This window comes from Vanacampus margaritifer, chromosome 12 (genome assembly GCF_051991255.1).
Source record: "Vanacampus margaritifer isolate UIUO_Vmar chromosome 12, RoL_Vmar_1.0, whole genome shotgun sequence".
Taxonomy (NCBI): Eukaryota; Metazoa; Chordata; class Actinopteri; order Syngnathiformes; family Syngnathidae; genus Vanacampus; species Vanacampus margaritifer.
The window spans coordinates 583,322-611,151 of NC_135443.1; the positions used below are offsets into that span (position 1 = coordinate 583,322).

At 44.5% G+C, this 27,830-nt stretch overlaps 2 protein-coding genes across 4 annotated transcripts; one reads left to right on the forward strand and one right to left on the reverse strand.

Annotated features, from left to right (window-relative positions):
* Positions 1-1,977: 1,977 nt before the first annotated feature.
* rps27a (ribosomal protein S27a) lies at positions 1,978-4,218 on the forward strand. 2 transcript variants are annotated; one of them, XM_077582425.1, is made up of 6 exons: positions 1,978-2,002; positions 2,542-2,606; positions 2,952-3,006; positions 3,385-3,470; positions 3,831-3,962; positions 4,027-4,218. In XM_077582425.1, the coding sequence occupies exons 2-6, from the start codon at positions 2,559-2,561 to the stop codon at positions 4,174-4,176; spliced, it is 471 nt and encodes a 156-aa protein (XP_077438551.1). In that variant the 5' UTR covers positions 1,978-2,002; positions 2,542-2,558; the 3' UTR covers positions 4,177-4,218. The 2 variants fall into 2 exon arrangements, with proteins under 2 accessions (XP_077438551.1, XP_077438550.1); XM_077582424.1 differs by lacking the exon at positions 1,978-2,002 and adding an exon at positions 2,360-2,430.
* A 653-nt stretch (positions 4,219-4,871) lies between these two features.
* LOC144061350 (bone morphogenetic protein receptor type-1A-like) lies at positions 4,872-27,768 on the reverse strand. 2 transcript variants are annotated; one of them, XM_077581718.1, is made up of 13 exons: positions 27,449-27,768; positions 20,808-20,880; positions 13,699-13,954; positions 10,646-10,808; positions 10,138-10,240; positions 9,723-9,822; positions 9,555-9,639; positions 9,195-9,330; positions 8,904-9,096; positions 8,354-8,651; positions 8,094-8,269; positions 7,827-7,957; positions 4,872-7,756 (listed from the first exon to the last, which is right to left on the reverse strand). In XM_077581718.1, exons 3-13 carry the CDS (start codon positions 13,763-13,765, stop codon positions 7,631-7,633), a joined length of 1,578 nt encoding a protein of 525 aa, XP_077437844.1. In that variant the 5' UTR covers positions 13,766-13,954; positions 20,808-20,880; positions 27,449-27,768; the 3' UTR covers positions 4,872-7,630. The 2 variants fall into 2 exon arrangements, with proteins under 2 accessions (XP_077437844.1, XP_077437843.1); XM_077581717.1 differs by having other exon boundaries at positions 9,555-9,642; positions 27,449-27,767.
* Positions 27,769-27,830: the final 62 nt, after the last annotated feature.

The window sequence follows — 27,830 nt, forward strand, 5'->3', positions numbered from 1 at the left end:
AATTCCAGTTCTGCTCAAATGTTGCACAAGGACGCAGGAAAGACAGAATCCCCCAAATCAACTTCACGACACACAACAACAGAGTTGGAGGCTTGAAATAGAAAATGTCACATTTGTGTGAACTTCCACTGACGCATCATTCCAAGCGGAAAGATCCGCGGAACCCCAACAGCACCAAATGAAAAATCCACAGCATCAACTTTCAGTACGTTGGCTGAATTTTGTTTTATTCCTCAAATTCAATCCCGGTTCAAGGATTTGCCAACAAGAGGCTGGACCAGATGAACGGCTTGTCAATTTGTTTCAATGGTTAAAAATGAGTACATTGAGTTACGAGCTTAGCCATAGAGCAAATCCAACTTGTAAGTCAAAACATAGACTTGATCTGCATCTTAAAAACTTCTGCTTGATTTCAAACTAAATATGGTTCATCGTGCCCTCGTGTTTGTGTAACAGTTGTCGCAGGCTGACACACAAAGTTATGTTTAGTTTGGCCCAATGGAGTCAGATCATGACGACAGCTGCTCGGATAGCGCCGGTCGCTTAGCAACAATTCACACTATTTACTTACAAACTCACTGTTTTGACACGCGGGTGACAAACAAAAAAGGAAAATGGCAACATAGTGTAGCATTTGGCACTTAACAGACACAGTTAGTGACAAGCAGTTAAGTAAAAAATAAAAATAAAAAAAATACAAGTTTGGTCCTGTAAACATCATTAAGCATATTATTTATACACGTATTTAAGGCAAGTTGTAAAAAGTCCTCTTGTTTAGCAAATGTAAAACATCAGAAGTCCAAGCTGTTTCTGCTAAGTACGATCTCAAACGGTCTCCAATTTGGATTCCGTAAATGTATAGGATCGTATGGCGAGAAACGTATCTTGAGAAGAGCGATATGGCGGCCTCGCAACTTCAAAAGTCTTGGCCTATCGACTATCCAGTCATAGATTCAGATCAGTGCCCAACACACACACGTCTTTGTGTCATCACCACAGTGTATGAAATACACTCGCGGAGCTAACACGCCCCGAGGAAATTGACAACCAAAAGGTTGTTTGTTTACCGGCGACCCGTCTCACCACTGCCATGGAAATCAAATTCCCTCTGCAAAAAAACTAAACAAACAAAAACCATCAAAGCAAATTACATTGATTGACTTCTTTGGTGGAAAGCATTAAAAAAAAACTAGCACAAAGGTGATATTCATGCTGACTCACATTGGCTTGGCTCCATTGACGTTTATTGATTAGCAAGTCGGGGCAGCAGCAGTATGACAAAGCACATTTCCACTTTGTCATTTTGCTGTGTCATGACTCCACGTAACTCTTTCAGCTCTTCATCACGCGTTCGAAGCATTTGTGCGACATTATCTGTCGCTGTAAAATGTAACATGTTCACCAGCTAGTTTCTGGCGAGCCATGGCTGATTGATGATAAACACTACATGATTAACTGTTAAATGCATCCGTTTTGCTGCTAAGACCTACATGGATGCTAGTATCAATACCAATGTGGATTGAAGTGAACATATCGCTGACAGGAAAAAAGTGGTCGACCATTCAATGAGCTACTACACCGTTGTTCGAGCAATTTGAGTCACGATCAAATTGGGGTTTTCTGTGTTTCCGTTGTTGACCTTACACCACTACACAACACTTGATACGCCTGACAAAATAGATATCATAGTTTAACCATGACTTTGACCTGTCACTAGATCAAGGTCACACATTACAAATCTTGGGCAACATTTATCGAATGTAAAGAAGGCAGAGGCCCCCAAAAACATCTCAGTAGTAAGATATTTTATGATACAGGCCTTTTGAGAATAGGATAACGCTGTGGAGTTTACAAATTCAGAATTTCCCTCATATTTACCAAAGGAAACTGATGCGTGAATCACTGGAATCTCCTTTGAAAGCTCCTGAACATTAGCGCCACCTGCTGTTCATCTGCCATTCATTTGTCAAAATCAAACTACGCTTCTGGGTGGACACTGCAGGTATTGTTTCTCATGTTCCTAAAAGTGGCGTCAAATATTGTAATCGCGGTTCAACACCCTCACACGTTAGGGTTTTATGTGTCGTCCCCGATGTCGTGAAAATAAGCACGTATTTGTCTTTTGTGGACGTTCTTCTTTCGTTCCGAATTTTCCCGTGTCAACATTGTGGAAGACGGCACTGCCAGCGTTTCTATGCTTACCTTTATAGTGTAAAGGTCCATCTAAAAAAAAAATAGCACTTGTGAAATAACACATTTGAACAAATAAGTAGCCTACCCATATAAACGTGTAATAAATAAATAAAAACTTGACGGGGAGGGGGCGTTTTTGATCGGGCATCGCAGTGGGCACCTAGCCCGTGTAAAGTGTGTTAGAAAACCCCGCGCGAGAAGCTAAAGGCCCTCTTTTCTGCTGCTCCGCCATTTGAGGTGAGCCGAAAGGAACATGGCGCTCCCGATTTAATTGAATATTCTCCGCAAATTGCAATATTTTACAGCAAGCACGCCAGCGCAAACCCGTCTTGTGTTTGTTTCGTCTAGGTGGATTGGGCGCCAGGATGCAGATTTTCGTCAAAACCCTCACGGGGAAGACTATAACCCTCGAGGTGAGCGAGGCGGTGTCCACGTTTCAACGCACTCTCAAAATGTCTACATTAGAACACATGGAAGCTTCACTACTCGCTCATTTAGTGTTTAGCGGCGCTCATTGTTATTGAGCGTCAGGCAGAGTCGAGTTGAGAAGGTTTCGGAGCATGTTTGCCGACGCTAAGCGCAACTAGCTGTTAGTTAGCCGAACCTTCTAAACACGTGCAGCTAGCGTAAAAGTGACACAAGTTGACATGTTGCTTTTAAAGTCGACAGAAGCGCGTGACGCACGTCAACTTCGATGTAAAATGACGTCTTCGTGAAACGCTTTTCACTCGCTTGACTCTTGTTGTTCTCTTGAACAGGTTGAGCCGTCAGACACGATCGAAAATGTCAAGGCCAAAATCCAAGACAAAGAGGGTAAGTTTGCTCCAACGCTTTCTTTAAGTTTAGTCGCATTACGTTAAATGTCATGTGAAGACACGAACGCGACATCTCGGAAAAGGAAGTACTGACATGTTGATGCTGGGCCAAGGTGCGAGTAAAAGTGCAAAGAAGTGATGGTCTTTACCATAAAGCAGCACTGATGAATGTTGGCTTCATTTACGGCTCAAAAAATAATAAGAAGTGAAACTTGCTAATTACAACAAGACACACTTGTAATAGCAATTTTCCACCACTGGTTGTATCTCGTTTGTTGGTCCAAAATCAACTCTGCGTGTTCAGGACTGGTCTTGTGAATTTCATCCCCTTTGTGCTTTTCTGACCCTTTTTTCATTGATTGGATTTTGCATGCAGGAATTCCTCCTGACCAGCAGAGGCTGATATTTGCTGGCAAGCAGCTGGAAGATGGACGCACTCTGTCCGACTACAACATCCAGAAGGTGACGCGCGTTGGCTCCTCGGACAAATGTTTGCCAACGATTCTCGACTTGAAGCTGCGTGAAAAAGAGCTTCACCTCAATCACATTGTGCTCCTTAGTTGCCAAATTGCAGGAATTTCACAGTTAGAAACGTAAACATAAATTGAAATGAAGATATTTCATTAAAGTAAAATTGTACCTAAATGTGAATACAATTATGAAATGTAGACTTGAAAAAAAATGTACAAGCATGTAACTGTTTTTTGTAGCATGCATTTAGCATTTTATAAATGAACTATTTGCTGAATGAAGGACTTCGTAATTTTGTTGATGTGATCCGTTGCACGCGTAAATGTGAAATTGGACTATCCGTGTTTGTAGGAGTCGACCCTCCACTTGGTGCTGAGGCTGCGCGGCGGCGCCAAGAAGAGGAAGAAGAAGTCGTACACCACTCCCAAGAAGAACAAACACAAGAGGAAGAAGGTCAAGCTGGCCGTGCTCAAATACTACAAGGTCAGCGCGCGCGAGCAATTTCTTTCGGCCGATGCTCGCCCGACTGACATTTTTGTCTCGGCAGGTGGACGAGAACGGTAAGATCCACCGTCTTCGGCGCGAGTGCCCAGCGGACGAGTGTGGCGCCGGCGTGTTCATGGCCAGCCACTTTGACCGCCATTACTGCGGAAAGTGTTGCCTCACGTACTGCTTCAACAAGCGTGAGGACAAATAGGCTCGTAGATGTTCAATAAAAGTTCGTTTGGTTCGACCTCAACCGTCTCTCGCTCGTTTGTCGCCAGCTGCGCGAATGCTCACTTGTACAAATCCAATCATGACATTCCAAATACTTTTGGAATAAGTGCACGTGTTTATTGTGCAGATACAATTTCTGGAGAATGATTTAATATTTTAACCATTTCAAATGAGTCTGTTTTACATGCTTAGCAATGCAAGCTACTACAGCAATCAGAATGCGAAAATGTATTTTAATTGATTTTTGGTAAATATTTGTCGCTAAAAGGTTATGACAAATACTGGAGCTGTCGTACATAGTTGCTTACCATGGCCAGCTACTACAACAATCCGAATGAGAAAAGGTCTTTGTTTGATTTTTGCTGACTGTTTATAATTACATTATTAGATTAAATATAACAACTTTCCAAATCCGAGTTCCCTCCGTGTGATCCCAAGCGGCCTACCCATAATGCACCACGCCGCCTAGATGGCGCTTTACTTGAGTTCTGCGCTGCATGTAAATGTTCAGCAGGAGGCGCTGTGACCAAATCATTTTGAGCTCACCAAATTGTGAGGTCGGAGGGGTTTGGCCAGAAAGTCTATTCGTTTTCAGCAGTTAAGATTTTTAGTGACGTCAAGTACTTTGACAAAGTGTGAAATGTGAATTTGCTTGTTGAAGTGAAAACACAGCAGTTGAGTACTAAAAATAAGGTTATTTACTTAAAATTGTTACATTGGACAGACTGTATACACTTTTTGTTTCTTCTTGGTAAACTCAATAAGGCACAAAAGAACAAACATTTCTATACTCCTTGCAAGGCTTCTTGCATATTAGAAGAGGAAAAACCTCTTAAAAAATAAAAGTCACTCAGCCGACAAAACATTTGGGCAAGTTTCAAGGGACACGTTGACATTTAACAATCACACGTCCAGCAAAAACGTCGTTAGCGTAGCTTAGCACGAGGAAGTGGATGCAAATCAACCGTTTGCCTAAAGCGACTTCATTTTGTCAGGTACTCAACATGAATATTTGCTCAGTCTAAATTGAATCATTCGACCGAAATATTCTGTACGCTAAACTACCATCGCCTCAAGAGCTAACAAAAACTTCATGTTGACGTTCCTGCTCAACAAAGTATTAAGTTAAAAACAAGAACAAAAACATTTACAAGAGTCTGATTGGACGTATAAAAACTCAGTGGGAGGAGCCAAAGCTTGCCCCTGCTAGCGAATAAAAACAAGTTAACCATTTGCTCGTTATCATATTCAATTATTGGGACAACTAACATGAACGTTTGGGTTAACTTTGGTTTGTTTCATTAACTGGCTGCACTTCAACCAAAAATAAATAAAGGGAACTAAACATGAGTTGTCAAAACTTGTTCCATTTTAAATGTGGATTTTAAACTTTTTTTTATATGATGCTGTAAGTTTATATGTAAAAAGTCAACTTTTTTTACATTTACAACATAGCTACTTTCTACAGGGGCCAGGAGGATATTTACAAACAGCGATGGTAAATATTCCGCATAATGACAAGCTAAACATTGAACACATCCGCTTACCTCATGTCATGTGACTTGCAACGTTCAAGTTGGTATTTGATCTTATATCGCAATCATACACAACACTGTTCCAACATTATCTTCACTCACTAATATGGTATGCTAAAAATGGTTAATTACGCAGCACTGTCATTGTTTACTATGGGATCTTACTTGGCCAGCGTTAGCGGCTAGCAGCTGGTGAGCCAGATGCGATGTGCACACTTACCTCGGATGCTGACGGCCTGGCACGGCCTGGCACGGCCTGGCACGGCCTGGCACGGCCTGGCACGGCCTGGCACGGCCTGGCACGGCCTGGCACGGCCTGGCACGGCCTGGCACGGCCTGGCACGGCCTGGCACGGCCTGGCACGGCCTGGCACGGCCTGGCACGGCGGCACTTCCCAAAGATCTGTTTTTCAACAACCCAGCCTGACTCAAATGGGCCCTTTTAGCAGGCACAAGCGCGAGTGCAGTCGTGATTTCACTTCTGGAGGACACGACACTGCCCAACATGGCGGCCCCCTGAGATTCATGAAATATTTTCATTCTTAGTCCACAAATGCATTGTTAATCAGAACTCGTGCTGGCACTTACATGTTGTTGAAGTAAAAAAGAGAAATAGAAAAGGCGTGGTTCCCCTTTAACTGGCTGAGAACATTGAGTAGCTATTATTATTATTATTATTATTTATTTTAGGGTGGGGGGTGTCAACTAATAATAATTTGAATTAATCTTTTTTTTTTTTTTAAATCAAGCCACATTGTTTAGTCCTAATATCTTGACATTGTAAAGCGTTAGTAGCTCCAACTTGCTAGCTTTGCTCCCAAACTCGAGCTAAAGCTTAATTAGTGTTAGCGCTCTTGCCAATAACAGCATTAGATTTGCTAATGTTATTATCCATCACGTCAAAATTTATTTTTATGAATTGGTTTTAAGCAGTATGTACACATTATTTGTTGGGATGATTTTTAACACAAGATTTTTTTTTTTTTTAATGCTGTTGGCTATGTTCCCAGGAGCTAGCTTACAGAAACAGTCTTTAACGACAACATAGTAGCAACAAAATGGCTACCTCCCCCCTAAAATAAAATAAAATGGGAAATGTGATTTTTTTTTTAAGGGGGAAATACTGTCAAGCCTGAGTTATGCTCTTGAATACATTTAACATTGCGTGTGTTTTGACCCCGTAACATCAGAGGGTGTGTGTGTGTGGAGCTCGTTGATTTGGTACCACAACCCGTGTTCCAAAGCAATCGTTAACTCGTGCTTGAACTGTTTTCACGTGTCACCAGTTGGAGCGGCTAGCGAGCATTCGGGATAACTAAACGGCACGTCTGAACAACACTGAGCTTTCGAACGGTCGGAGCCAAGTTCAGCGCGCTTAGAGCGTATTTTCCCAACTTGCCCCTGATTAGCTTCCAGGCGAGCTTATGCTAAATTAGCGTATTTGCTAACATTGTTGTCCATCACGTATAAAATGATTTTACGTTTGCATACATGAGAATAGCGTTTGTTATAAATAAATAGTTGAAATCCACTTTCCCTGCCTCATTGGCTCCGCCCACTGAGGTTGGTTTCTACCAATGAGATTGCTTGTGGCAGCCACAAAAAAAACACCAAAAAAAAACAGGACGGTTCACGTCTCCATGGCGATGACTCGGTCGTCTCCCTGCGGTCGAGACATTTTCAAAGGCCAACGTGACGAGGAAATCCAGAAGGTTTAAATCGTTTTTTGGGAAGAGGACAGGAAGTGCCTGAACCGGACAGGAAGTTGCTGAACGGGGACAGGAAGTGGTCTGCGTTGCTTTCACAGAAAGCGTCACCGGAGGAAGACGAGAAGACGGACGGGCGAGCGCCACACTTGAGCCTTTCTTTTCTTGTTCTCCCAAATTGTCTTAGTGGCGCTTCAGATTTTGATGTCCTGCGATTCGACCATCTTGGCCAGCGTCTTCTTCACCCTCAAGCTGGTGAGGCGGGAGGCGGGGCTTGCCGACCAGCACTCGCACATCAGCTTCAACATGGCGCGCAGACACTAGAAAAGCACACACAATGTTAAGACGTGCACGCGGTCACCAGGAGGTGGCGCACCTGCGTGCTCTCACCTCGTCGCTGTTCCATCGATTGGACACGGTTGGGCGCAGACCCTTGACGCACACCACCTCCAACATTTCCTCGTACGACGGGTCCGACGGCACCGTGTCGTAATACGGGAGCTGGTACTCCTCCATCATACCTGCACGCACGCCCCCATGAAGAAACTTTTGATTACTTGTGACTAGGCTGGGTGAAGATCCAGAGCCCCCTTCAAGCAACTTTGTGAAGCGCTGCTCAGTTGGCTAAGAACCGTGGGTGTTGCACACGTGTCGTACCTCCGGTGACGCAGCGTCTCGCCATCTCCCAGACGACCAACCCGTAGCTGTACATGTCGGCCATCAGGTAGGCCTGGAACTGGTTCTTCTTCAGGCTCTCGTCCAGAACTTCCGGCGCCATGTAGCGCCGTGTGCCCATGCGCGTACTTAGGGGGATGTCCACCTCATTGGTGTCGCTAGGGTAAAGCAAACGAAAGAGAGAGCGGGTCAGACGAGACGGCGGGCGGCAGCGGCCGATTGCCGATTGAAGCCAGCGCGACCTGTTGAACTTGACGGCCAGGCCCAGGTCGGCGATGCAGCAGGTGCCGTTCTTCTTGATCAGGATGTTCTTGCTCTTCAGGTCGCGGTGGGCGATGGCGGGTTTGCCCTGCGTGCCGTAGATCTGCGTGTGGAGGTGGCACAGGCCGCAGGCGGCCGAGTAGGCCAGACGCAGGAGCGTGGCCGTGTCCAGCGTGGCCGTCCTCAGGAAGTCGTACAGCGAGCCGTTCTCGTGGTAGTCGCTGATGAGGAAGAGCTGCGTGAAGGCGCCCGTGCCCTTGATGTCCGCCGCGATGAACCCTGAACAGACCACAGTTCCCGTCAAACGAGATAGTTGGGAAAAAAATGGAAACTGGAAATCCCTTTGTAGTGATGTGTTTGGAATTATTCATCATTCCTTCGCTACTCCTTAATCTATACAGGGATAAAAAAAATAAAAATAAAGATTAAACAAAAACATTCCATAATCACTTGACTGCCCTTAATAGTGAAAATATGCAAATAACCGCCACTTAATATCATTGACAAGGGCAAAGGTCATCTGTGGTGTACCGAGGATGTTGTCGTGTCTCATGAGGACGGTCTGGTAGATTTCGGTCTCTCGGAACCAGCTGGCCTCCTCTCGGGTGAAGAACACTTTGACGGCCACCTTCTCACCTCGCCATCGGCCCAGCCACACCTCGCCGTAACGACCTTTGCCGATCTGACGCACCATCTGGATCTGCTTGGCGATGGTTCGCTGAACCTTTGGGTTGAAATTACAGAATAAAAACTCCAAAAAGGTTCATTTGATTGCAAAGATTGCGCAACGGTGCTGTTGCTGCTGCAGTGTCAAGCTCGTACCAACAGGGGGAGCCCGGAGCCGCTGCCAGAGCTCTGGGATTGGTGGATGAGGTCTTTGAGGGACTCCCCCACAGGGATGAAGACTTCCTGTTCCACGTCCTTGTGGTAACGCTGACGCTCGCTTTGCCACTTGTACCTAATATGGACACAAACACATTCCAGTCATGGTCATGTGACAGCGGAACTAACTGAGAAAGACTTTTACTTTTAATCAATGAAAGAAGCCCATTTCTTTTTATAATAAACAAAAAAAAAAAGAGGTAAAATTTCCTCAAGTCATCATTTGTCATGTGTTTTTGTATAAACTAAGCAGTGTGTACTGTTTTGTGTGTCTTCTGTGCTGCCGAGCACTTGTCGCACCTGTAGTAGCAGACGACGGTGACGCAAATGAGCGTGCAGCAGCACACCGTCATGGAGATGAGGAAGGCCAACCAGTGGGGGCTGCCTTCTGGAAACAAGATGGAGGCCGATGGGACGGGCTGGAGGAAGCCGATTGGCCCATCGGGCGGACGCAACAACAAGCAGTACCTGAAGGTGCCTGCGGGGGCAGCGTGGGCTGGAGGTCTCGGTTGCAGAAGTCGGTACTGCAGCACTCGATGGTCCTCCTGGTCTGAGCGTTGGGGGAGTCCTGTCAATCAAAAGCAAACCAGCACGTCACACACACTCGGACTGTGTGTGTGTGTGTGTGTGTGTGTGTGTGTGCTTTTGTCTTTGCTACATTATGGGGCCCATACAGGCGTGTTTTTCCAGGTTTAACTACCATTGTGGGTACCGACTTGGTTTTAGAGTTTAGCTTTGAATTGGGTTATGGTTGAGGTCAGGGTAAGGAATGGGGGTAGGCAATCATTTTTGATGGTTGAGGTTAGGGGGCGGGGCCAGGAAATGCATCATGTCAATGAGACGTCGCCACGATGATACAAAGTGTGCGTGCGTGCGTGCGTACCTTGCACTGGAAGTGTGATCCTTCATACTTCATGCATCCCGAGGTGAGGATGGTCTCGCCGTGCTCGTCCTCCTCGATGATGGCGAAGCACTGACCGTTGGTTCTGAGGAACGACACTCGTCACCTCGCATGAAAAACTTTTGGGCAAATGTTCTTTATTTCTCGTGAGGCATTTTTTTTCCAGCTTCCACAGAAATACTGTGAAGGCCCACTCAGTGTTTTTGTCAACTTGACGAGTAAATGATTTTGTTGACAGTGGCGAGCTAAAACATGAGGACGAAAGCGTATCGAGATGTTTTTGTTTGATGAGACATGACTGGAAGAAAAGGTCAGCTGATGGTCTGTCGTCAGACGCTCAAAACCAACGATGTTGATTGGAAGTCCTCCCAACAAATCGGCTTGTGATCAATTTCACAGCAATCTTAAAGTTTCCGGACTGCACTTGGGAAGCGGCAAATCGAAACGCCCTTCCCGGCAAATGTCATGGTACGAACGAGCTGCGACTTACTGGCAGGTGTTGTTGGTGGTGTCTTCGGGACAGTGTCCGGAGCAGTAACAGCTGAGAAAGCGAGCGGCGTCCTCGGGGGCGATGGTGGAGTCGTCGCCGGGCCGCCGGGCCTCCGCTTTCACGCCCGTGCCCTGGAGGACGTGGTCCGGGTTCTGACCTGCGGCTGCAAAAGCAAAACGGAACCTGCCATTAGCAGCAAAAGGACCCCACCACAGTGACATCATCATCTTTGCAAGGTCAAACTGATGCTACTGCTGAGCCAGACAACACAAAACACTCCAAGCAAACTTTAATTTTTTGTCGTTTGGTGACTTGAGAGCGAATCGACACGTTTGGTTCTTAAATTGTCCCACAATCTTGAGCGATTGATCCAAAGACGCTCGCTCAGAAAAGATGTTGAAAAGGTTTTGGCAGTCAACAAGTTTTGTGCTCCAAAAGTATTTTTCAGTTTCTTGTTGAGTCCACTATGTAGTCAAGTATATGAAACTTGCTTTGTAGTGGTTTGGGAGTCAGGAAGGACGAATGATTGCTAATCATTCACTCAATCTGTGCTCTTGAATCCTGACATCAATACTTGACAGTTTAGTGGACTTTTTTGGGAGCCATCTTGGGCCACTACATCAAAATCCACATGACATGACTGCTTCAATATTGTATTCAATTGTAGCTGTCTATCTGCTCTCATCTTGTCGTTTATTGCGAGGTTTGATGATGTCATCGTGAGCAGGACGGCATTATCAGCGAGTCGTCCTGGAGGTGTAGCATTCCTCCTCTATCAGCATGCGGACATGTGACCCGGCTTGTGCTATTTATAAATCCGTTCCAAATAAGATGGACACGGATGATGTTCCCTTTCCACAAGTTGGCATCTCAGTGACTGGAAAAAGTTTTTGTTGATTTTTTTGGGTGAGAGGGAAGAAGGACTGAGAGAGGTGCGAGAGAGGAGCGAGAGAGGAGCGAGCGAATCTTGCTGCTGCTTATCAGTTCTTTTTCTGGCTTATCTGATTCCTTCTCCAATCTGCTCTTTTCTCCTCCTCCTCGTACACGGCGCATTCCAGCCCGCCTTCCTGGCGGCAACAACACCAAAGTGCGCTGACGTGTCTGGACTTGAAGCGCTTTGGGCTGCCTGGTCGTCATGGAAACAGTCAAGAGTACAAATACCCCCCTTTGCCCACAATTTAAAAGATGTCATCTTACATCTAGTCAAATCCCAGATGTATTTTTAAGTAGATAACAGATGAGTGAACATAAAGACTGACAACTACGCAGTCCTGCATTGAAATTGTGAGTTTTCTTGATTTTTGAGGCGTGACCCACTTTGGAGTTGCTGGCATCAGTCGCCAGTTCCCCACGACATAAAAACTTGAACGCCCTCGTTCACATCAGTCATCATGTGGTGCAACTGCGACGTGTAAAGCAGCGAGCTCGCCATGCCGACGTGCTAAAAACGCATCTTCCCTTTGAAAAGCCTGCTGGCATGGCCCCTTTAGAGGGTCTCGTTGTCTGCAACGAGTGCACACACACCACGAGGAGGAAGACAGGTGAGCCAATTATTTTATTATTTTTTTTATTTGAAGTCTGACTTGACACTCAGCATTTGGACTGATTCTTCGCAAACGCTGGTGAGATTTGGAATGTTCACCATTTTTAAGCCTATTTTATTAACTCATTTTTTTTTTTTTTTAAATCATCTCAATTTGTCAGGGTTGTTCACAATACACTTCTCTGTAGTGTGTCCAACTTACAGGGCATTTTTATTTATATTATTTATAAAGACATTTTTGAGTATAACGTGCCAACAAGCATGTGCATTGCATGCGTTTTATACTTGTTTTGTCACAACAACAATTTTAAATGCATCAGACTCGGAATACATGGAGGAGGAAAAAGTAGCAGAAAAAATGTGTGTGTGTGTGTGCGCGCGCACGTGCGCTTGATTGTGCTTGAGTGGAGACTGAGGTCTGGCAGAGCGAGCACGCCGAGTAATCGGACTCTTAAAGTCACAGCGCAGCTCTAACACGCACGCACCACAAATTTCTATGAAATGCAACTCTACTATAAAAAGGTCAATATTTAAAAGTTGATTTAGGATCAAACGAAAGATTTCTCTCAAGAGTAGTTGTATTAAGGTTGTTGTTGTTTTTTGCTTGAGAAAAAAATGAAAACAAAGCCATTTTGGGACGTGAGGCATAAATAACTAAAGTCGACTAAACAGAGCCACCATCATAGAAAAGGAGGAGAAATCAATAGATTTCTGTATGGAGGTCAAAGTGAAATATGGGCCATTTGTGGGTTGTGCAGAGGGGAAACGAGCCCCCTTCAAGGGGCAAACGTGTCTCCGGAGGGATGAGGGATATTTCCGGAGAACAATGACTGTTTGGAGCGCTTAGCGCCGCCGACAGCCCGCGCCGCGTTATACAGGAAATGGTTCATGTGCACGGAGGACGTGAGAGCGGCAACAATCGGCTCAACAGCTTCCTGCAGCGCAAGGCCAGAGAAAGTTTGCCAGCTCGACAACGAGCGCAGAAAACGTGAGGCAAAAATGAGAGCATATTCAGAAGCTTTCCAGCGCCTTTGGAAATTTGACCAAATTGTCACCTTGAGAAAGAAGAAGGTGGACTGAAGACGATGTTTGCAGCAGCTACAGGCAGAAAATGATACATTTCATTTGATTAAACAACTGATTCATAAATTATAACTAAATTCATTCTAAAAAAACCACACCAAATGAACAACAATTATTTTATTATCAAAAAAGACTATTATATTAATTGCATTCATTAGCTGTGTCCCCCCTAAATTGTTTATCTCATAAACAATATGATCATTTATTTATGTCAATGATTAAAGAAATAAAAGTATAGTAAAAACGGTACGCATTTAAAACAAACAAACATTTGAACAATTAAATGATTTTATTTAATAAACATAAGCAATACTTATGATCCAAATGAAGCAGTTGGCAGACATTTGAACCTTTTCTTTGTTTTGTTTTGCGTGACATAACTAACGGTGCGACGAGCGCGAGGCTCGGCGTCGCGTGTGGCTCGTACCTTCTGCTCTGAGGACCATCATCAGCGTGGCGGCCGCGACGGCCAGACGCAACAGGAGACCTCCCATCCTGCAGCGTGACTGGACGGACGCTGGAGCGAGCCGGGGCGGCGCCAGGAGAGGCGGGACGGACACTACCGCCGTTCCCGATGCAACTTTGGGGTCCCGGGGCTTCACGGCAGATGCTTGCTTTGCTTGTCTGCTATCACAAGATGAGAAGAAGCTCCTCTGGCTTGCTGGCTCTTTGGACTCGGAACACTGGACACACAAAATTCACATTTAAGTCATGACGTAGAAATAGTTTGTGATTATGTCAAGACTTTTGACTTTCACACCAACTCGTTCGTCTTTGAAGTAGGCCTGGAAATGGCCAACAAGACCCTAAAAGGCTGCTTCAAATAAAAATGGCAGACTTCCTATGTCCTTTTGGGTATGGCTTCATGAGACTTTTTTGTGGGTCTACTCATGATAGACATGTCTGCTAAATTTCGTGTCGCTAAGTCAAAATGGCATCAGGAGCTGAATTTTCAAAACATTTGAAGAAAGCCTGAAAAAGAGCAAAGGTACTCAAAAAAGGAACGCTTCAAATCAAAATGGCAGACTTCCTGTATCTTTATGTGCATGGCGTCCTGAGACTCTCCTCATGATAGACCCGTCGAGCAAATTTTTATGCTGAATGTTCATATCTGTGTGAAGGGCCAAAATGCAGCTAAAACGACCACTTCAAAGCAAAATGGCTGACTTTTGGTGTCTTTTCAGGCATGGCTTCAAGAGCCTTTTTGTGGGTCTACTCATGATTAGCGAAGTCTAGCAAATGTCATGTTGCCACGTGAAACTTGCTTGGAAGGCTTCAAATTGGAGAGAACAATCAAGTCAATGAAGTATGTTGAAGGTGGGCGACGTTCACACTGCTTTTCTTCTTCCTCCCAACTGGTGCGACTGCAGCAAAGTGACGAGGAATGAGGCACCCCCACCTTCCATCTACACCAAATGATTTGTCCAAGATGTTGCACAATTATAGGCGCAACTCTAATGACCACATATCGCAATTAGGGGGCGCCGAGAGGGGGTTGGTGGATGTTGGTACGAGGAGTGGGGGAGTCGTATGGATGTGTATGTGTGTGTGTGTGCGTGCCTGTGTTAAGGAATTAGCGGCAATGTCCAGCGTGTCTGTCACTTTCCATTTGCCAGGGCGGGACAAAGAGGTCGGACCTGTGACCCACTTTTCACACATGTTTGGCTGGGGAAGGGGTCCCAATCAGTGTGGGTGTGTGTGTGTGAGAATTCCCACTTTGAGAAGAACATCGGACATGACGTTGCGCGTTTGTTTGGGTGCGCGAGTGAACAACAACGTGGTCAGGTAAGACGGACCGGCGCAAAAAGAACACACTCAGAAGTGCTAATGAGACGAGTCGGGTTCAGGAAGGACCGAGCAGCCAAACAGGAAGCCGATTCCAGCTCCTACAACCTTCACCTCCTCCATGAAGCCATCCTACGTCCCTTTGAAAACCGTGTCGTAGCAGCACGACATCCGACGTGCACGTTATCTTCTACATACGGCCGCAAACGCACAACTTTCTGAATGGGGGCGGAATTGATTTATTTTCCCACGTCAAGTTTCAGCTGCCACCCCGGCCTTTTGTCAGCACAGCAAAACTCAGCTAGGTAAAGCATTTCTTTACTGGGGGGAAAAAAAAAATGCATCTGCCTGAACAAAAGGAAGGCTCAAACCCGTCCATGAGAATCAGGCAAGGTGAAGGCATGGCGGCAGCTCCTGAACATGTTTGTGAGAATGAAAGCAGCCATTGTTGTGTGGAGCCGCCTGCCCACCATCTAGAGGAGCCTTCGAAGCGGGCGCCCAGCCATGACCATCGCACGCCCACATCTTCCTCCTGAAAGAGTCGCGTCCATGCGGGCAATTCTGGGAGTTGTGCTCCAAAACCAGTTTTCACCTGAACTATTTATAGCCCACAATACTGTACACACATTTGGGAGAAGGGAAAAGGAAAAAAATTGCTAGTGGACATTTTTATCTATCTAGATTCACTACGTAAAAATCCGTATGACGTGACCTGTTGTTGGATTTTGAGTGAACTTGAACTACTTGATGATGTCATACGATCGCCTTCATAAAACAACGAACAGCATTGCGGTGTACTAATAATGGCCACCTTTTAAACACACACACCTGCATGGAGAGCGGCTGCTGTGGCGTGGAGGTCCAGACATCAATAATCAGACTTAATGCAAGTCCACTTCCTGCTCTGGAAGAAGAGTGGCAGTCCAGACAAACAAGCCCGAGGCAGACGGCTCGCGCACTACACAAATAAATCGTGTAATGACCGAGATTGGGATCGTCGGGTGGAGGGGGAGGGCCAACGCCAACCAATTTGCTTGGGCGTTAAAAATGGAATGAACAACCGTCTTATTTGACAATCTCATCTCATGTCCTTCTGCACAAAACAAGAAACACTTTCACCACTATTTCCTCCATCAGTAAAAGCTAACTTGTGTGAAAACTCCGATAAAAATATGGAGCCGAAAAACAAAAACGAAAAAATCAATACAAACTTAACAACCCTGCCAAATTTTAATGATTAAATACAACAAAAAAAGCTTTAAAATCTTGAAAAAATAAGCGGTTATCGAACACTGTGGGTGTGACCTAGGAATGCACAGCAAACAACGAGGCACTCCACAAAACTACCGTATGCCAGCATGAAGCCCTGAACAACATCATGGCTGTCATGATCGGACGAAAACGGGGGGGGGGTATCCTCCTTCTGCCTTTTTCTGCATGAAGTGTGTGCACTCACGGACAATGAGGCACTCACCTGAGTGTTCGATCCAAAGGAGCAATGTTTTTCGGCGTGTAGGTAAGTGACAATGTTGCTGGATAACTGCTGATCACTCAACTCAATTTCTCAATATATTATGGGAGAAGCCGTGCATGTTGGTGCGTCACATGGTGCAATTTTAACAATAAACAGGCAAATACATTTTTTTAAAAGCTTCACAATTGGGTAATTGACAGTCCTTGCACCCTTTCCAAACAAATCTATGAATTAAATGAACAGGGTCTTTCAGGTTTTACAAGTACACCAAAAGTGGCACTAGTAATGGAGAAAACATGTTACTAGTTAGTCTACTAGTGTGTTGAATTGTCTTACTAGTGAGGACGAAGCGTTCACCAGTCCATAGAATTGAAGATGCATATGGAATGAATGAATGAATGAATGAATGGTCAAACTGCTTCCCATGCTGGAGCATGTCGCACGCACGTGCAGTTGGTCAGTGTGCCAGGTCGTGCATGATAAACCACAAAACTTGAGTTTCATCAACCGGACTTTTGGTTTGCAGTTTTAACTTTGGTCCAAAAGGCTTCTTCAATTCTCAAGTATGGAAAGTAAAGTCTGCAACTTGTTCTCTCTGCATGCACCTCCCATGTAATCCTTTGAGTTGTTCCCTCATCTGCCTGCACTTTCTTCATCTTGTTGGGGGGGGGGGGGGCGTCCCCTTCGCCTGGCGCCTCCCCCCTCGCAAGCGGGACCCCGAGTGTCACAACAACAACAGCAGCAGCAGCAGCAGCAGCAGCAGCAGCAGGCCAGCAATGTTGTGGGCGCCCACTCAGCCCGTCATGCCTTCCGAGGCCACATGGAGACTGCAGGCCAGACTTCCTGGCTCCGCCGCCATTGTTTGCTGGGCCGCTCTCTGCGCCTCATCTGCGGCCGCAGATTAGCATAAGAATAGCCGCAATTCCCGAGACTCCTCATGCGTGCCTCCTCTTCCTCCTTGCCAGCTAATCCTCATCATCTTCAACGTAATCCACCCGTTCCGGTTACAATCTGCAGACATCACCTAGCATTTAGGACGCTGGTGAAAAACTCAAAGTCCAGGGGCCAGCTCCTGCCCAGCACACCTTTTTCTTTTTTTTTTATAATCAAAAGTAAAGTGACTATTCAACTTGATGTACTTGTTAAATCCATGGTCAGATACTGTTGGTCATCCGCAGATTAAACTATTTGTGGATTTGTTTTTCAATATTTTTTCTCAACCAATCCCTGTGTTTTGTGGAAACGGCTTCTTGGCTGTGTATCTGCACTTAAACGATATGCACATGAAGGATGTACAGTAGTCCAGTGCAATTATAATTGGCGTCACATATTTTGCCGATTATGGCGGCCCAAGCGGTCCCTATCCCGTCAATAGCAGCGGTCGATCTGAGAGAAAAAGTTGCCTGGAGTCTTCTACGCGTCAGAGATTACCCAGCATCCACTGGGGCCACTCGTACGTCCGCATGTGGAGTGAATGCATTTGTGTTGTACAACTGAAATGACGACAAGGCTTTCCAGTCTGCGGAACGCTCTTCCAGATCCACGCAGAGCGCCACAGACGCTAGAAAAAAAAAAAAGAACTCAAAACCTTCCTCTTTAAAAAAGATTTTCCTGGCTGTATTATTTATTGATTATGAACAAATATCAAAGTGTGTGTTGCTGAGCAGAAGAAGCCATAAATTCTTATGACGTGGCTTGGGGGCCTGGAGGTGTTTTTAATGAGGGTAATCGCCATAGTAACAGGCAGCCAGGTCTGTCCATCAGAGGCACAGTGTTGCCTTTGTCCTCCTGCGAGGTCGTAAAACAAAAGCCACGCACACCATAAAGCAGCAATATGATCATAAATCACACGCACCGTCAGGGGAACGCACACACACAAGCCAAATGTTCGTACAATGTTGACTTGTTGACACTCACGTTCATCCTTTAACACAAAAAAAGCGTCCTTCTTAACCCCTCCAAGTTGTCCATTAAATGTGACCTCTCATTGCATATTTTGAAACTTTTGACACTTTGTGTCTCAGCTGAGCTGCTCAATGACAACAATACGGCGGCCAGACGCGCCAAACTAAAATATCACTCTAATTGTAGGCGGCACACTACACACTGCTTGCTGTGTGTAGTGTGTGTGTGTGTGTGTGTGTGTGTGTGTGAGAGAGTGGGCGTGTGTGTATGTGTGTGTGGTCAGTCAGCGAACGGACTGTGTGAGGAATAGCCACATGGTTTCATCCACTGTGTGGCCTTAGAAGCGAACGCCAGGCCTCAGAGTCAACATTACACACCCCTTGCTGGTCCTTGTGTGTGTGCGTGTGCGTGTGCGTGTGTGTGTGAGACTAGAAAAACTGACAAATGATTTGAAAGTCCCACCATGAAAATGTCTTAACAACAAAACATTAACTTTAGTTTGTTATCACGGATGCAAAAAAAGGTGAAGACCGGCTGCATTTGATTTGAATGAGTATCAACACCGTTTACTTTGTCATTGTTGTTAACTTCTGATGTTTTTAAAAATAGACACAAGAAGGGTTAACAATATTTTAACATCTATGCTTATTTTGGCATTTTAAATGATACATTAGCATTAAACAAGTGGATTGTTTTGATTGAACCTCTTAAGTCTCTTGTTTTATGCAACTAACAATTATTTTAACTTGCTTATTCTGTTGACTTTCTTTTTGATGAATCGATTACTTGCTGCAAATCTACAGTAAACTTCAACCGCGAGTGGAAAAGGTCACAGATTTTTTACCTAATATGTCTGCAACATATCCCCCAATAAACTAAGGTGAGTTCAGGGGAAATAAATGGAATAAAAACCCAAAGCAAACACACAAGTGCTCAGAAGACATTTTCGGTCAAACAATTGATGTTGGTGGTTGGTTGCGTCACACTTTTTTCATAAATTGTGGCACCTGATAGAATAGGTCAAAATAGGTATGCACAAAATGGAGATCATCACATTCCATCATTCATCTCAATGTTTCTGCTTATGATCTTTTCATGGGGAACTCTTGACATACTTTGAGACTGAAATCATGAAGCTTAGAAGTGAGTGTGCGTTTGTGTGTACTGCGGGACATATGGGAGTGATTTGGAGCGCAGACGAGCCGCCTCTGAAGGTCTCCGAGTACATTTCGAGTCAGAATGTCGACCAAAATTGCACTCAACGACCCGCTTGATTTGAACAGAAAATCCAGCAATTCCTTCAATAAAAGCTGCCTTCCAACAAGACGCCGGACCACAACTTAGCAAGTCATCCACTTCAGACTAATTAACGTCTCTCTTTCCCAAGAATGAAATGATGTCGCTATTGTTCATCATCAGTTTGAAGTCAGTTGCTAATGAAAAAAGCAGCAGTAAACAGTCAGATGAACTAAAAATGTGAGAGATATGATGACGTTATGTGGAGATGAGTGGTCGCTCCACAATGTTGTGTCCATGTTTGGGTTCCGCATAATACAATTTGAGGAAATAACAGCCACGCACACTATTTGCAAACAAAGGACAAGTAACATCTGGTTAGTGGTAACCTGATCCAAACAAACCAAGCGCAGCATTTTGGGCTCGATTGACGGTGACACGAAATGATGATGTGCTCACGTCAAATATGAAAATACTGAAGAATAAACATGATCTGCCGCCATTGTGCACCTCCAATGGCTTGAACACGCGCACACACACGATGCAGTGGGAGGTAATCCTGCTGAGTTCGAAATCAAAGCAGACATTGGGCAAAGTGAGCCAATCAGAGGCTGCAATTAAAAAGGCAGGAAGCCTCCTGATTGGCCAACTCTGCCGTCATTGCTGGGATCAAGGGTTAATTTCATGAAAGGGCAAGGGTCGGATTTTCCGAGGGTACATAGTGTTCATGCAACCGCACTCAAAATTCTACACGTATTGTGAAGCCCACTCAAACATGACGCGTGCGTGCGTGCGTGGGGTTCAAGCCATTAAAATGTGCACAATTTAAGATAGTGGGTCACATTTTTATATTATATGTGAGCACATGATGTCATTGTGAGTAAGATGACTGTGTCTACTGTGTGTGTGTGTGTGCATTTGTGCCAAGATTGTGTACGTGTATATATGCAAAGGAAATGCAAAATCATACATTTGGAAAAAATTGTAGAAAACTTCAATTCACAATAATAATAATAACAACAATGCATTCGATATTTATGGCGCTTTCTGTGACGTGTATGTGTGCTACATGACATTGTGTGTGCGCCGACTGTGCATGTATGAGACTGTGTGTGCGTGTGTGTGTGTGTGCATACCTGAGCGCTGTGTCCGTGCGTGTAGCATGTTGCCGCAAGGCTCCATGGGAGAAGCGGGTCACATCAGAGCAAACTGTCAGGACGAGAGCCACACAAAATCTGAGTCATGTTTTCACGAGCGTGTTGCTTGTCATGAACATTTGGCAACATTTGACCCTAACCCAAGTCAACACCAATTTACTTCCGGCTCTGGATGAAGGAGACAAAGCAGGAAGAGGAAGGGGGAGCTCCGGCGAGGGCGGCCACCGTTTCGTTTTTATAGACACGACAAGGAGAAAATGGAAGTCGCTCACACTAGTGTTATTCCGATACCGTTTTTTAGCCCCCGATACCAATTCCGATACCACACCAATACCTAAATTGTTTGTTTTTTCTCAACATGAAAAAGCTGTCCTGCCATTGGTTCAGAGCATTCAAGAGCCAATAGAATATCTTAGGTCTGCATGCAGCGAACATGTCACTCATCAGCCAATCTACTGGTGACAAATTTCTCATGTTTTTGACATAACATTTGACATCAATTGGTGTTTGGAAGCCGTGTTTCCTTCAGCTTGTGGAAAAGCAAAAGGTGCCGCTGGAAGAAGGCGTGCGGCTCGCCATGAGAAAGCAGAGAAACCAGTCGTCACCTCGTCAACAAGCAAAGATGACTGAAGTATGCGGGCCGGGAGGTAAACACACACGCACGCACGCACACACCAAGATAACAGGGCTGCTAAGCTAACCGCTGATAGGTTGAGTCCAAAGTCACGTGACATCGCATCTCTGCTCCATGTGACTTGGAGGGGGGAAAAAGGACGGACTTTCACTTGTTTTTGTCAAAAGTGCAGACATTGAAATGATGTAACAATGCGTGCAGACACACTCAACTAAACGCTCGTCTGCATATTTTCACACAACAAACAATTTGCATGTGCAACACAACGATGGACAAACGTGTGGAACGAGGCCTGCCATTAACCTAGCAAGTGGCGAGATTTCAGCTACTGGTCCGTCTCGCTGACCGATTGGTCGGTTACTGGCAGGTCCAACTTATTGGTTGGTGTAGTTAATAATGGTCGCTCTAATCGCCTAACCAGGTCAGCAATGAAAATGAGAATCTATTTTTATTTGCCTTACCATAAAATAAATCTGTTCCAGCCCACATGAAAATGAGCATTCATTAAAAAAATGAACAAAAGTTTGGTACCACAATCTCACAAGTAAAGAGTTCAACTGCTTTTATGCCATGCAACTACTATACATAGAGTAGGAATTGTGTTGGATGTGTGCCTTTAATGGGCGTGGCTTAGTGAGTGGCATAAGGAGGTGGAGCCAGTTTGGCCAGTTAGGTTTTGCTTGTGCCCCCTGACGTTGCAGGAGGTCAGAGGTGAGGGCTTATGGAGACTTATGGAGAGGTGCGAGTGCAGCGCACCACTCAGGGTTGCCAAAATCCTCGTCAACGATGAGCCCAACATGGAGGCTCATCCGGGCGTGCTCTTTAACACTAAAAAAAGATGGGGGGGGGGGGGGGGGGGATTCTTCTCAACAATAAAGTGGAACTAATTATGGACAATATGGATTTGTCTCCTCACCCAAATTGAGAATCGTTTCATTTTGGTCACAAAGTAAGAGATGACACCTAAACGTGCGCTTGAAAATACACAAGTGCGGATCAATGCAGTCTCAGTCGTGAGGTCAGCGAGACGCCAGTGAGGCGAGCGCGTCTGAATTATTCACTGCATGCCAGTATTTAAAGCCACGATCAATAACATTAAAAGTCAACATTGGACGCCGATCCCACCTTAACGGCATCATGTCAACATCACGTTACATCTCCACGCATCTTTTTCCCTGACGTTCTACAACTTTCACACACAGTCGGAAAACATTATTTTGCCCAATTTGATAACAATTGGCGTTGTATTCCATAAGATACTAGAAAGCCTTTTTAGCCATGACAAGACATGCAACGTATACCAACTGTTCATCTGTGAATTATCCACAACAAAAAATAACAAAATGTATCTTTATGGGTTTAATGATAAGGTGTGGCAACATTTCAGAAGTCAGATGGTTCGTATTGCTGAAGAAGACGAGAAAGTAAGAAAGTCCATGTGAAGAATGAAGGTGAAGGCAACGCAAAGGAAAATACTTTGACTTTCAGAAATGTTGAGGCTCGTTTTTGACAATCCTTCAAAAAGGATTTCTTAAAGTATTGTAAATGGAATAATAATAATAACGATCGGAATTCTACACTTTACACACAGAGAAACTAAAAATCAGCGCCAGAGATTGATGTTCTCCTGTTGAACACAAAAGAAGGAGAAAGCTGAAGAAAAAGAATCAGATTGAAGGAGAAAAATGAAAGTGAAGAAGTCAAGAGTAGCAGCAGTCCCAATATGGGAGGCAGCCTGGGTACATTTTTCCACATCCCGCACATGACACCTTGGAGCTATTTCTCGGGGGGGGGGGGGGGGGGGGCTACAGATGGAAATGAATTCAAATGTTTTGGAAAAGTAAGAATGTCCGCCAAGGTGGGCACCGCTTCAAACCTTCAGTCGTTTCCATCATCAACATGACTGCAGACGTGCTCGTTTTAAGTCCACTTCATGCCGGCGTCTTCATTTTGCTGGCTCGCGTTCAGCTTCAGAACTTCAAATGTACAAAATAGGTTGGCGACGTTACTCCAAACCTTATTTTGGCCACCAGATAACCGTTATCATTTTTGCACTGCGCTATAATTGCGATGGTGAACGCTGATAGAGTTTTCTCCCCAAGGCCCAGGGTGAAGCTTCCGTAAATAAAAGGAATCCTGTTCAAATTTCCCGTCTGTGATTTGCTTCAAGCAAACTTGAGTGAAGAACACGCTTCACGGAACATGGACATGATAACAATCGCGTGAAAATAGGTGCTTTTGGGGAAATGATTTCCAACCACAAGGAGGCACAAAGACAGCAAGCTGGTCCAACGACTTCCCACGTTAGTGACAAACCCCAACTGATTTGCTGATTTCTTTCTCTCTTCCTCAATCCTGTGCTTCTTTGCACTTCTCAACCGCATCCCCAACTTATTTGTAGTTTTCAGGCAAACCCTGGCAATTATATTGAGTGGGGTCCACTGTAAATGCCTGTTAGCTGTTCAATGATGGCGATCACGTTGTAACGGAGTTTCAGTTCAAAGAAAACGACAACTTGAAATCCCAACACCTTTTTTGTGTCCATACGTACAAATACATAAATATACACTTTTGTTTTAAACGATAAGAGATTTATGGCAAGTATTATTGCAGCCCCCAAGCAAGCCTTGTGAACGCAATTTGAGATTTTTTTACTTCTTCAAACATGCAGAAGGAAAGACGATAAAGGAGCTGATTATTTATCTGCGACAGCACACCACCATGAACCTCTGCACCATTTGAGAGACTTGCAGGAGGAGGAGGAGGCGGCGGCATCGCATGTTTTCCTCCCCGGCTCAGCCACTCTGTCTCCAGGTTCCTCTGGGAGGGGGGAGGAAATGGGAAGGAAGGGGGAGGGAAGCAGACAGAGGAGAGTGCTGGTGATGTGAAACCTGATCTCCCTCCTCCTCCCGCTGCTGCTGTGCCACCTCGCCGTAGCGCCTCCAGACTGCATGGCGGGTAATGCGATCCTGCAGCCTGCAGCATTTGGAGGCGCTCCAAGGAAAGGCAGCCCAGAAGAAGGAGGAGAGGGAAAAAAAAAAGCAGGAATAACTCCCACAGACGGACACGCACACAACGAGCCCAACAAGATGGAGAAAGCAAGAAGAAATGAAAACTGCAAGCGTAACTCGTAGAAAAAGAAACTTGGTGTTTGCAAACAATGGCTAAGTCTTAGCATGAGTTCATCAAAATGGATGTCAATAATAACTCTCAAGGCAAATGCTGTCAATCAAGTGGGTGTTTTCCCTCGCATGGTACGGTCCATTTCCCTTGCGGACACGCCAATAAATTGCCCCTTCTTTGACGCTATGCATCCATTTAAATACACTTCTGGTCACCATTAAGGACACAATTCTTTTGTTTGTTGTCGTTCAACCAACAAAACTTCATGTGAGACATCAAATTTTGTCAAAATGTACGCACAATGTTTGCTTTCTAATTTTTTTCTGTAGCACTTTTTGAATTGATATTGACCATATCACGTCGATATATTTTGATCTTGAATTTCAATTTCTCGCCTAGCCCTAATGATATATTTGCCTAAATTTCGCTTGCAGAACAACACAAAAGTTATGACGTAGACCACACGTTCACGGTCACACGCACACACACAGATTCTTTCCTTTATTAGTGTGATATAAATACTTGTGTGTGTGTGCGCTCTGCATGGAATGTGCAGCTGTGACACACTGGTACAACTACAATTCTTCACTCACTTGTGTTCCTAATAAAGCATTGCCAACAATGACCTTAAGTCGTTCATATAACTCAAAACATTTAGTTCCAATAACGAGTCTCCTCGCTTTAATCGGTTTTCATTGGAAGGGATTGATGCTGTTCTCCTTGAAGAGCCAAGCAGCACTTGAGGAGTGGTCATCAGCCACAAAAAACAACAACAACAAAACAAAAATCGGTCAAAATGCTCCAAAATGGCTGTATCCAGTCAGTGTGGGAGTCATGCGACTCAAAAAGCAAATGCACGAAATTTTAAAAGGCATGCAGTATTATGAATTTTTATTCCATTTAAAAGACTTCACAGATGGCTTAATAACACGAAAGAGATGTCAAAATAACCAGAGAATAGATTCCATTGCATTATATTTCTCACCATGGTAAAATTGGTTCTGTTTAGGGGCGGATCTGCTCTGGGCCAATGGGGATTGCAGCTTTCGTTAGATTGGCAGGCAGTGGGCGGGATCTGTGTGAGAAGCACAGCCCCAGGTGTAGAAAAGAAGCCATCTTTATTTCTGCCGAATGCAGCTGATGCTAATGTGTGCGGACACTGCAGCTCTGCTTACCTAGTGCTTGAAAGCGGCTCTTTTGCTCTGGAATTTGTCCAAGCTTGCCTGATCACATCATTGGCCCAAAAACTCAGCATGGGTTAGGCCTGTCAAAATTAGCCCCACTGTAATGTCTGGGGGTGTTAGAAAAAATCGATTCGGCAATATATCGCGATATTACAGCACGCAATTCTCCAATCGATTCAATATGCGGCCAAATCGATTTTTAAAATTTTATTCAACAAAACTTCTTATTTAGGATTAGGATTCACACATTAAGCATGGAAGAATGTTATATTAATGGAACATTAAGTCCTAATATTTTATTTCAGTGCTGTGCAAACATGAAACAGACTGCAACCTGTTTGTTAAATGCAGCGGCTCAGTTATAAGCCTGAGCTTTCAGATAAATAAATACTTTTTCATACATATCTTACAGTGTACATGTACAAGTTTACTGATTTGTATTTTCTAAATTTAAGTTAAAAAAAAATCGCAATAATCAATTTATAGATTTATATCGGGATTAATCGGTATTGAATCCTATGAATCGTGATGCGAATCGAATCACCAGGTACTCGGCAATTCACACCCCTAATAATGTCACAAGTGGGCAAAATTTACATGAGATTACTCAAAGACATGTTTTCACAAATGGTCAGATGGCTCAAAATTAACTAAAAAAAAAAAGTTTCATTAAGTCCTATTTGATGGATGGCCAGGCATTCCAGACACACAACTATTTGGATACAACACGTCAAAAAGTCCATTTTACATTTATGCCCTTTCAAGTCTTCAATTATCGGCAACGAAAACACATTTTCACACTTGAAAATGCGTAATTTAATGATTAAAAATTAGCACTTGAAGATATTCAGAAAGTATCTGAATATCTGAAGGTAAAACGATGTGGAAATATACGTTGTTGTTCGATTTTTGTTAAATCTCAAGTTTATTTCCACCCTCATTTTGAAATGACAGCTACCGTCGTGTAAAAACAAAGACTAAGGTTTTTCTTTCTTTTTGATCTGTGAAATTATTTAAAAAGAAGTCCCCTCGTTTAGTTTAGCTTATATTAGCAGACGAGCTAACATTGTGGGTTGTTTGTACAGTTCGGGTTACAAGGTGAAAATGTTGTACACGTTTCGAGTTAATGATAAAGATGTTATCATTGCAGAAGAAGATGAAGAGGAAAAGTTGAGCTAAACGTTAGCTAGCTGAGGAATGCGGCTAATAAGACTTCGCAAACTTCGACATCCCATTTGTTCATTGACGTGTTAGTAGCGACTCGAAAGGGGATTCTCGTGGAATTAAAATAAGAAGAAAAAATAATAACTTCGAAGCTGTGTGACAACACTAAAAGTTGAGGGTAACTTTTTTCCCCCCACGACGGCAACCAAAGGGATCCGTCTATCACCTGGCAGCAACACCCAGGAAAATCTCTTCAGCTGCGCGAGCTTTCATGTGATTTTATGGCTTCTTCGCACAATCAAATCACCAGACTTGCTAACATGTGGAAGGGACAAATAGTGAAAACATTCACTAAAGACACCTGAATGGGGGGAAGGGGGGGGGCGATCATGTCCTAGTAACCGGGTTGGCTGTAAACACGAAAGCGATCCTCTTGATTACGCTCCAACAAATAGACGGCACCCACAAGGCGAAGCCAAGAAAAAAAAGAAAAAAGTTGACGACTGTCGTCTTACCTTTTTCGTCGCGTGTCATCGACGACTAGTTCGCTCGCTCGCTCGCTCTCTCCCTCTCTCTTGGACTCTTTTTCAGTCAGTGGATAAAACGTCTAAAATTCCCAACAGAGACCAAAAAGGACTTGGAGTCAAATTCCAGCGTTTTCTGCGCTATTCCAGCAACAAGCGGTTGCTAACTTGCTCCTGCTGCTTCTTGCTCGCTCGCTCCCTCGTTGACTGCGCGTGCGTGTGCCCGTGCGCGCGCGCGGTTTACTGACTGGACGGTTCCGCAGCAACGCGAGACTGCACAATTATTACTTTGCCGCAACAATAGAACAGAAGCCACAAACAAGTTCGTTATCATCTTATAAGATACAGTAGCTTCTAACTTCGATTTCAAGGA

Excerpts from the sequence above, each read along its gene's own strand:
- LOC144061350 (XM_077581717.1), bottom strand. The coding sequence starts at position 13,765 with ATGGGAGGTCTCCTGTTGCGTCTGGCCGTCGCGGCCGCCACGCTGATG. Across the intron at positions 10,809-13,698 it reads GATGGTCCTCAGAGCAGAAG|CCGCAGGTCAGAACCCGGAC; the intron begins GTACGAGCCACA and ends TTGCTTTTGCAG. Across the intron at positions 7,757-7,826 it reads ATCGATGGAACAGCGACGAG|TGTCTGCGCGCCATGTTGAA; the intron begins GTGAGAGCACGC and ends GTGCTTTTCTAG.
- rps27a (XM_077582425.1), top strand. The coding sequence starts at position 2,559 with ATGCAGATTTTCGTCAAAACCCTCACGGGGAAGACTATAACCCTCGAG. Across the intron at positions 3,007-3,384 it reads CAAAATCCAAGACAAAGAGG|GAATTCCTCCTGACCAGCAG; the intron begins GTAAGTTTGCTC and ends TTTTGCATGCAG. Across the intron at positions 3,963-4,026 it reads CCGTGCTCAAATACTACAAG|GTGGACGAGAACGGTAAGAT; the intron begins GTCAGCGCGCGC and ends TTGTCTCGGCAG.